The following is a 10000-nucleotide window of genomic DNA, read 5'->3' on the forward strand; positions in this document are numbered from 1 at the left end:
TTTAAAAATCTAGTACTTTTAATTTGCCTCATATACCAAAAAACAGCAGCTGGCAGCCGGCAGTCATCTGACTAAACCAATCAATGTTTCACTGATCGATCAGCAGATTTATTGATAATGAAAATTAACATGAAGACACACATTAGTAAGATGCAGCTTCCTCACACACGTCCCGCCAACAGCACCATCTGATCAGCTACACATCACAGTTAACAGCCTGTAAACACCAAGTGATCTGAATCTGTTACTTACTTACTAGAAAATGGAAATACTCAAGTAAAGTTAAACATTAAACATTTACTTGAATAGTGTTTTGTTTTTTAAACTTTAAATGAATATCAGCCCCAAATATCAGTAATCTGTGTCCTTGATTTCTAATAATGGGTACTGACACTGAAAAGGCCACATTGATTACCCTCACATATTGATCAGATATCTGATACCTGTCAGACTGTTTGTTTCCAGCTGTCTGTCTTCTGTCTTCCTGTCAATGGTTCTGTGTGTTAGTCACCTTCATCGAGAGCGAACAGCTCAGAGCCCAAAGACATTCAGTTCACCGTCATATCAGACAAGTAATAGTTTCAGAAGTAACTATTTGAGGAGTAAAGCACCAGACAGGTGAATGATCCTCTGCGGGTCTGTACCTGGGCTCCTCTCTGACACAACATCCTGTTTCCAGTCTCACCTGAACAGTTTGTGCAACACCTGCTCGTTTAAACACAGTACACGCCTGAAAACATGGAACTAGGTTAACTTCCACATGTGTGCACACCTGACGTCTTTCACTAACATGGTTGTTTATGAGGCAGCTCCTCTGTGCTGCGTTCAGGTGCCTCTTGGCCTCTTAGCTCAGCGTTCATTAGCATGTTGACACAGTCAGAGCCAGGCTGCACCTTATCAGCCCACATGAGGGAGAGCAAACTTCACCACATTCCCCAAAACCTTCACATGAAATAATGAGACACACACCGAGCTGAAGCTCTCACCGACGCTCAAGGCTGTGATTGTGTGCGGCAGCTCACCTGTGAGCTCACCTGAGAAACCAGGAAGCGAAACTGAGCGGCTCAGCGGGGAGGGGATGACACGACATGTAGAAACTCATCAATAAATACACCTGTTGGCCCTCATATCGAATATATTCTCAATGTATGTGTTAAACAGAGCTGTACTGTGTCGGCAGCTGACAGCAGGTTCAGCTCACGACAGGTGCATCAAACTTTTAAAAAAGGAAGAAAAAAATCTCTTCAACCAGCTGCGACGTGTGAAAACACTCGTTATTATTTAAGCGACAACATCACACTGAACTTGTCGTTGGTTTTATAACCGTTAACAGACTGAAACCGACATTAAACAACTTCTCCTCCATCAGCTGGAGAACTTAACAGCAACACAGCAGTTCGCTAACTGTCGGCTAGTCGCTGCTAGCATGCTAAATGAGCCCGTTAAACCGCGTGTGGCGAACCCCGTGTTGTGTTATGAAGAGCGGATAAACAGTCGACTGTTGTAGCCGCAGGTCAGTGACGAATTAACAGACAACAGGCAGATTTAAAAGGGTTTTGAACTGGTGTGAAACTCACATGAACTGGATCCAGTTTGGCACTAGTGTCGCTTTAATGGTGCGTTCGAGAACTGTCGGAAATAGAGGACTTCAGCGAATATAAACGGTTTGGATTGACGTGGAAAACGTGTATAAATCCCTTAATAACTGTGGAGCGAAGAGCAAAGAAATGATGGTCTTCTAGAAGATCGTATAAAGCAAATGTGTTGGTTGCTCAACTCTTTCTTATATACATTTTAAATGTTCTTTTTTGTTATTTACTGCAGGGTTTTGCTTTACGTTGCCTATTTACAGGCGCTATACATGAACTTTTTATTTCAATATTTTAATACATGTAATGAAAAGACAGACTATATACACGGGACTATCATTGGCAGCTCGTTCAAGCCAACTACTTTGTAAATGTACTTACAAACAAGACGTACGTTTTACTGAAATAAAACACTTTAATCTTACCATGTACTTAGTGGGTAAACATCACCGCTTTCTTGGTTTTTCTGTCGTCATGCGCTTTAGACCGTAGAATTCCCATTTTTCGGATAGTCGTGAATGCATCATCCTGTCACGTGACAGAGTCAGACATGGCGGCCTCCCGAAGACGGCTGGTTTGTTTACGCTCCGGGATATGGAGCCTCTTATTTTACTGTGTTTACTCTCACCTGAAGCTCGTCCTGGCGGAGGAGGCGGACAGCTGCGACAACTTAAGACTTGGACAATATCCTTTAATCACTGTTTCTGTTTATAACTCACATCTAACAGGAGACATGTCGTCGCTAACGTTAGCAGCAGCTAGCTTAGCATCATTTAAAATCTAACAGTCTGTAGATTAAACTTTAACGTTTCATACATAAATATCAGCTGTGTGAGATGCAGTATGGCAGCTGCTTTTGTATTATGTGTTGTTTTACGTTAGGACAGTGATCTGCTGTACAGATATGAAGCTGTGTGTGAAGGAAGTCTTTTAATCTCCCAGATATTCTTTGAATCGATCAGACACAAACTGTAGCTTCACATCGATGACACTGTCATGTACAGTCCAGCCTCACAGATGTCTCTGTTGTGTTCAGTGTTAACCAGCGAGGTCAAGATAAAGACTGTGAACCGTCACTGCACCTCAGCTGTAAACGTCTCTATATTAAAGGGATATTCCACACAAAAGTTATAAAAGCTCTGTAATAGGTCCACTGAACACAAACACGTCAAACTTTGAGCATTTCCAACACAATAATTACAACTTTGTCTTTATTTTTGTTGGAATTATCCTTTAATGTAGTAACAAGAGACAAACTCCTCCAGGAGCTGATGTCATCTGTGTTCTAACTTTATAATCAGCTGATGTCAGAGGAAACAACCAGCTGCTTATTAATGTTTTAAAGATGCATTAGGTGGGTTGTGACATTACAGATAATTGCACAGTAATACACGCACATCATGAAGGCTTTCTGCAAACAAAACTGCTTAAAAGAAATTCCGAACATTTTAAAACCCACATAATGTTCTTGTTGCGATCACAGTTTGTTTCATCATCACAATTGTTTGACTGATATTTAATCATCTCATCATCGTTTCACCTGCACATAAAACTGTGTTTGTGTTGGCAAAATTGATGTTCAGTACCATGATCGATACTACGGGAAGAAATTGAGGACTTTGAGGGCTCAACATTTTGGATTTTAATTTAAAGTCAACAACATCTCAGTTACTTACTTCAGGAGGAGGCGGGGCTTCGCTGGTGCTGCAGCAGCGAGGAGGTGCAGCTGGCATGGTGTATCTATAGATACTACAGAAAATAAGTCTTTTGACTGAGTGAAATATTCTGAATTGATATTTCTTTGATTGATCAATACTTTTAACAACACTAGTTAGCACACATCATTTCTGATCCCTGTCTGACTGATCACACTGCAGCAGCTCCTGTCAGTCTGTCCTGCTGTTTGATGTTGAGTGGGTCAGCTGCTGGTTCAGACTCCTTCACTCTCCTCATGTATCTCTGTAAAGATCCAAAGATAGATGAAACCACTCAGGAGCCGGAGAACTGCAGTGGCATGACGGCCTGGGGTGAGTGAGACACTGCGACACCACGTCACTCTGACAGCCGTGATGGTTCTGATGTTTCATCTTCATCAGTCTGTGGCCTGAAAATGTTTGTGGACTGAAGAAGCTGGAAGAAACATTTTCAGTCCTGCTGGAGACATAAAGAAACAGCAGACGGCTCAGTTCAGATGAAGGAGGCGATGATCAGTGAATTGTTTCTGTGTGTTTTTGTGTCCAGCACAGTTTCTCTAGGATCTCATGACCTGTTGGTGAGAGAAGCTTATTCCTAAAGAACCCTTCGTCCAATATTAGATATTAAAAATCATAAAGACAAAATATAAAAGATGAGATTTAAAAAGAGCCAAAAATAAAAATGAGCTAAAACAGAACAAGGCTGAAATCAGCCTGATCAGTCTTATCAACTGACTGACAGCCTCAACTGTGTGTGTGTGTGTGTGTGTGTGTGTGTGTGTGTGTGTGTGTGTGTGTGTGTTCAGTGGAGTGCCTCCCAGCTCCAAACATCAGCTGTCGGCTCTCTAACGGGACGGAGTTCAGGTTCAGCGGGGAGGAGGTGGGCTTCAACAAAACCATCCCCTGCAGGAATGTGTGAGTGCACACACACACACACACACACACACACACACACACACACGCACACACACACAGCATCAGCTTTGTGTTGAAAGGAGAAACTGTCGGCTGCAGGGTTGTATTATCAGATTTTTGTTATTTCATTTTAGAACATTTTAACTGAATTTTGACAAAAACATTAACATGAAAGTGATTGTCATGATCTATTTTGATTGATTATGATGACTGTGATTGTCTCATTGATTAGTCTGATAATAATGAGTGTTTATTTCCTCTCAGGAGCGTCTATTCCTACAAAGTAGCTGTGGCTTTATCACTGTTTCTCGGCTGGCTGGGAGCAGACCGCTTCTACCTGGGATACCCTGCATTAGGTACACACACACACACACACACACACACACACACACACACACACACACACACACACACACACAGATAATCGTCATGTTCAATAATCTGTATTTATTTATTTGTTTAACCTCATTGAGGTAAATGACTCAGAACGAGGACGCAGAGTGTCTCAGAGTGTTTCCAGGACAACTGAAATCTTTGTTGGCACTTCAGCTCATAAACATTTTTACTCGCTGTTCAAATTTAAACATTCTTAGTTCATGTAAAAGTTCTGCTTTCAGGAATCAAAAACCTGTGTGAGAACTCGATCAACCACGAGTTTATCATTGTGTCTAACTTTAGTGGATCACAACACATCATGTATGGATGAATTCTGCAGACTCTCTTCTTCAGGATCAGACCGGACCTTCTCATCATGACGACGCCTCATAAATCTGTGTTTTTGGACCAGCTGCTCTCCTTTACTTTGTTGTAACGCGCGTTATGAAATGGCTGAGATGCCCCGGTGCTCGACATGGCGCTTCCTGTCATGCCAGGACATTATACTGCACTGAAGGTTCAGTTCCAGGACAGTAACGCTCCTCAGCCGTGTCCTTCCTCACCATCACACTATCCGATCACAGAGTCACAGAAATGTCACATTTGGTCTGAATTCAGCTTTACACAGGATTTCTCCTCCTGCAGCTGAGCTCTGAGGAAATGGGCGGCCTCGTCCTTTAACTGTTTCCATGTTTCTGTGGTTTTGCAGCCTGAATTCAGATGGAATTCAATTATTCTTTGTTTCACTGATCTACACGCAACAGACCATAATAACCTGAAGAATAACAGTTATGATTACCACAACAAGGATGAGTTATTATCAGCAGACTGAGGCCGCTCTCGTCCTTCTTTTAATGAGACACCTGCAGGAACACAAAGGCTGCGTGTGTTGTCGGGGGGTTTGGATGGAGGACAGCTGCACTGACGAACACCTGGTCCGATCTGGCACAGGTCGGGCCGGGCCGAGCCAAGCTGAGCCGAGCCAAGTCAGATTTCTTTCAAAAAAATTGATTTCACAGGCGGATTGTTGGAGAGCGTCACAGAAACAGTCACACAGACACAGAGAGGAACAGAGCGCGACGTTTAGCAGCGTAGCCTGCTGTTAGCGCCTCCTGCAGGCTGCAGAGGTCGTTACAGCCGCAGCACGCTCAGACGTCCTGATGTTCATCCTGCAGGTGGAGCTACAGGACAGAGAGGCAGGCCTGCTGGGTTCATCCTCTGGAGAGCAGGAACACGGAAGCTTTATCAATTCAAACAATTTGTTGTGTTTTATTCACTCAGTTCACTGAGATCAGAAGTTCTGTTCAGTCGCGTCCTCTGCTCTGAACTGGAGAAATGTTTTCTACACTGCCACTGTTTAATAGAATAATAAGAACAATGTGAATCAAGACTTTGGAAACAGTTTTTGAATCTTGATTGATTTCAGACTTTTACTCTTTGTTTTAAATTGTTGAAGTTTATTTCTAATGGTCATAGTTAAACTTGGACTCTCTGTGTGTCTCAGGCCTGCTGAAGTTCTGCACTGTTGGTTTCTGTGGAATCGGCACTCTGATCGACTTCATACTGATCGCCATGCAGGTGAGTCACAAACCAGACAGGTGCTGGTCAGTCTGTCACGTTATGACAAAATCCATCTGCTGTTGAAATTTGACCGTGAAAGTATTTTGTCAAAATATTAAAATCAACATTCATGTTTAAGATTTCAGCGTTGAAAACATTTTTATGAATAAATGTTGCTGCTGCTTTAAAAACATAGATCGTCTGTAAAGATACAGAACAAACAGACTGAAGACACACACACACACACACACACACACACACACACTTCTTGTTTCATGTCCTCTTTAAGAGTGACACCTGTGATGAAGAGTTCCTTGTTTCCCAGAGGATCCATTTCAGCGTGGCACGCGGCGGCGGAGCCTCATATTTTAGCGGCTAACTGCCCAGCGGGGGGACGACCGGCGAGCCTGATGAATAAACAGGCGTCGACCTTCTGATTATTATTTACGTCCATCCGTGGCGCAGCGCTGCGTCTCTCTGAGGCCCTCAGGATGAATGATGCTTCCAGAAGTTCCTAATGGACTCTGAGAGGACGGAGACAGACGGATGGAGCGAGGGAAACGGGAGGTGAAGGGACGAATCACTCCTTCCTGTTCAAACGTTTTAGATAATAGAGGCTGGAGATCCATCACAGGAAGGTGTGGAGCGGACCGACCGGCGATGGATGGTCAGACTGAACATGACGCTTAATGCTCGGCCATGTTTGACGGATCAGGGATTTTAAACCCAGCAGTTAATGTAAACATTGAGCTAACAGGCTGGAAAGTTATTTATCTGGTGAGAAACGTCTGAGAATCTCTGAAAGCTTTTATGAACATCTCACCAACTGTAAGGCTTCAACTCACGATTCAGTTTCACACTCGATCAGTTGTCGAGTCCGTAAACTGTCAGAAATTCATCACAATTAGATTTAATTCAGAGCTCCAAAACACAGAATGATTCTGTCGGATTAAAGTCTCTGTTCAGTGATGTCGACAGCACAAAACATCTGAGGACGAAACACTGATCAACGTTTCAGTGCATTTTAGAAACAACTGATCGATTGATCATCAGAAGTGGTATCTGCTCTCAGAGGTGATCAGTGTGATCAGGGTCCTGGTCTGTGTTCATCTCCCACCTGTGTGTGTGTCAGACGTTACCTGTGTCATGTGTTCTGTCCCCTGCAGATCGTGGGTCCAGCTGACGGGTCAAACTACATCGTGGATTATTACGGCGCCCGACTGACTCGCCTGTCCATCACCAACCAGACCTACAGGAAGCCTCACCTGTCTCTGTGAACACACCTGGACACGCCCACAGGAAGCTGTGAGTTCAGAACAGACTCGAGATTAGAATCAGAAACATTGTTGTTGTCTCGCTCTGACACACAGCACATAACTAATGTTGTTAAAGGAACAGTTCTCCCAAAAATAAAGATTCAGTTCTACTCTGCTGTTTTACTGTGAAGCTTCAGAAATGTTTGTGAATTAAAAACCTTCAGCCGACTTTCATCATCACAGAAGATGATGATGACTGAGCTTTAGTTTTTGGGAGAACTTTAATTTTGGCACCATAATCTCTTCAGTGATGTGGAGCCGCAGGAAGTTCTCTACTCGTCTGTGTTAATCAATACAGCCGTCGATACAGACCCAGTAACCAGCCAGTCCAATCATGAAACTACAACCCACAGTGTCCTTTAAAGACTCGAGTCCATTTCCTCCCAGAGTGCACGGCGTGAAGCTCGTGCTGCTAATCGCTCCTGAGCAGATCCGGTGTGACGCTTTCCGCAAAACAGCAGAGAGAAACAAACAAAAGAGAAAGACTGGACCTCCAGATCCTCCCAGCGGTTCAGAACGTGTCAGAACTGATTCACAGTTAAACTTCACTGTTCAAGGTCACACACACACACACACACACACACACACACACACACACACACTCCTGTCTGAGCACAGATCAGTTAAATATCAGAGTGTAAAGTCAACCTGAGGGAAGTCTCTGAGGGATTAAAGAAGCGACACCAGCAGGAGTTCGATCCGGTTTTGTCTCATTTGAAATCGTCGAGTGTCGGCAGGATTTTTCTTCTTTATTTGTGTTCTGGACTTTGTTCCAAGTGATCGCAGCAGCAGCCAGAACCGAAGGTACCGGCTGCTTACTCGGGTCAGTTACGGAGCAGCACACAGACTGTTAGCATCAGGCTAGCTGCTGTGCTTTGGTTCTGAGGTGGATCCAGGTCCAGGTCCATGTTTAGTCTAACGTGTCTTCTCTCTCTCCTCAGGTCGTCACAGCGACGCAGAGACGACTGTTCAGGAGTCATTTAAAGGATCAGTCCGCGTGTTTTCAGCTGTTTCCTGCTGGTCAGTCAGAATCATCCATCAGATTTTAAATTGATCTGCTGACAGGTTTCACTTATTAAATCCTCTTCTGTTTCTACCTGCACATTTGTTTTATTTAAAATGATTTTGTTGTAATAAATTATGATGTTTTGTCTTTAAGTTCTGATGTTTTTCCATGAAAAGTTGTAAATAAAGTTTCTTTACTTGTGAATCTAAGTTTGACTTCTTTTCCACAACATTTTTTATTTGAACAACTTCAGTTACTTTGCAGATTCAGATTATTAAAACAAAATGTAAAAAGAGATCCGATGATTATAACCACTGACGGTTCATGATGTCATTAAAATGAGCTCCTCTTTACCAGCTGCATCATTATAATGAACACATGAATGCATCTTATAATGATGATACAATCATTTATTTTATTTTCAAATGGGGAAATTATTCCAACTTTGACCCTAAAACATCTGTGCTGTTAATGCAGTGTGTGATCTGCATGATGGTGACGTAGAGAAGAAACAAACCCAACTATAAGAGTATTGTAATATTGTTATTTTACTCAACATAACGTAAGAGTTGTTTAAAAATGGGTTATTCAGTATCCAGTGAACACATTACAAAAGATTGACGAGCTATCTTGGACCAATCAGAGATGACTGAACGCATCTATTCCCGCCCACCTGCTCCTGTCATGTGCAAATAGACAGACGGCATCGTGTCGTAGCGCTGATGCTAACAGGGTCTCTGAAAAGACTGAGAGCTGATGAAACTTCAGGAAATACCAGTGAACCGTGATGATATCTGCTGGACGCTGTGACTTATACAAAGTACTTGTTGAGTATCTTTGGAAAAGGCGAATTAGCACAGTCGCTAGCTCCAGTGCTAGTAGCCTTAGCCAGTGCCGGCCCGAGCCTTTCGGGGGCCCCTCCTTTATATTAATGTGTAAAAGAACAAGATATTTTTCCTGGACTGGGGAGCTCCAAGCAGCTGCTGAGTTCACTTCTGCCTCGGCCGGCCGCCATCAGCCCGACGCTGGTCGGCTCTTTGATGTCTGTGACTTCCTGCTCACGCTACATCTGTACCAATGTATACATACTCATGTATACAGACATATAAACTATTATGTTGTTAACAAAAAAGTGTGAAATAACTCAAAACAGATTTTAGATTTTAGATTTCTCAAAGTAGCTGCCCTTTAAACACAAACTGGATGAGATGGCTTGTGGCTGCAGGATGCTGTGGTAGCCATGCTGGTTCCGTGAGCCCACACCATCACACCTCCTCCTCCAGGCCTCACAGTCAGAACCATGTAGAGACCATCGTTCACCTTTTCTGCGTCGCACAAAGACACAGTGGGTGGAACCAAAGATCTCACACTCGGACTCATCAGACCAAAGCACAGATTTCCACTGGTCTAATGTCCATTCTTTGTGTTTCTTGGCCCAAACAAATCTCTTCTGCTTGTTGCTTTTTCTTACAGTGTTTTTTTAGCAGCTGTTTGACCATAAAGGCCTGATTCACACAGTCTCCTCTGAGCAGCTGATGTAGAGAT

At 43.2% G+C, this 10000-nt stretch overlaps 2 protein-coding genes across 9 annotated transcripts in view; one reads left to right on the plus strand and one right to left on the minus strand.

Moving 5' to 3' along the window:
• patj (PATJ crumbs cell polarity complex component) overlaps window positions 1-2038 on the minus strand; it is an 87354-nt gene extending 85316 nt beyond the window's left edge. For 3 of the 8 annotated variants that reach the window (XM_037115842.1, XM_037115843.1, XM_037115841.1), the window contains exon 1: window positions 1035-1512. In XM_037115842.1, coding sequence (XP_036971737.1) covers window positions 1035-1102 — 68 coding nt within the window. In that variant the 5' untranslated portion in view covers window positions 1103-1512. Of the gene's footprint in view, window positions 1-443; window positions 686-969; window positions 1513-1577; window positions 1649-2014 lie in introns of those variants that run through there. The other 5 variants (XM_037115850.1, XM_037115844.1, XM_037115845.1 and 2 more) reach the window with 5 other exon arrangements.
• A 72-nt stretch (window positions 2039-2110) lies between these two features.
• Window positions 2111-8551, plus strand: tm2d1 (TM2 domain containing 1). The gene is made up of 7 exons (XM_037115875.1): window positions 2111-2273; window positions 3543-3616; window positions 4090-4198; window positions 4463-4554; window positions 6078-6151; window positions 7300-7438; window positions 8391-8551. Exons 1-6 carry the CDS (start codon window positions 2140-2142, stop codon window positions 7408-7410), a joined length of 594 nt encoding a protein of 197 aa, XP_036971770.1. The 5' UTR covers window positions 2111-2139; the 3' UTR covers window positions 7411-7438; window positions 8391-8551.
• The last annotated feature ends 1449 nt before the right edge of the window (window positions 8552-10000 follow it).

The sequence above is a fragment of the Acanthopagrus latus genome, chromosome 11, assembly GCF_904848185.1.
Source record: "Acanthopagrus latus isolate v.2019 chromosome 11, fAcaLat1.1, whole genome shotgun sequence".
Lineage (NCBI taxonomy): Eukaryota > Metazoa > Chordata > Actinopteri > Spariformes > Sparidae > Acanthopagrus > Acanthopagrus latus.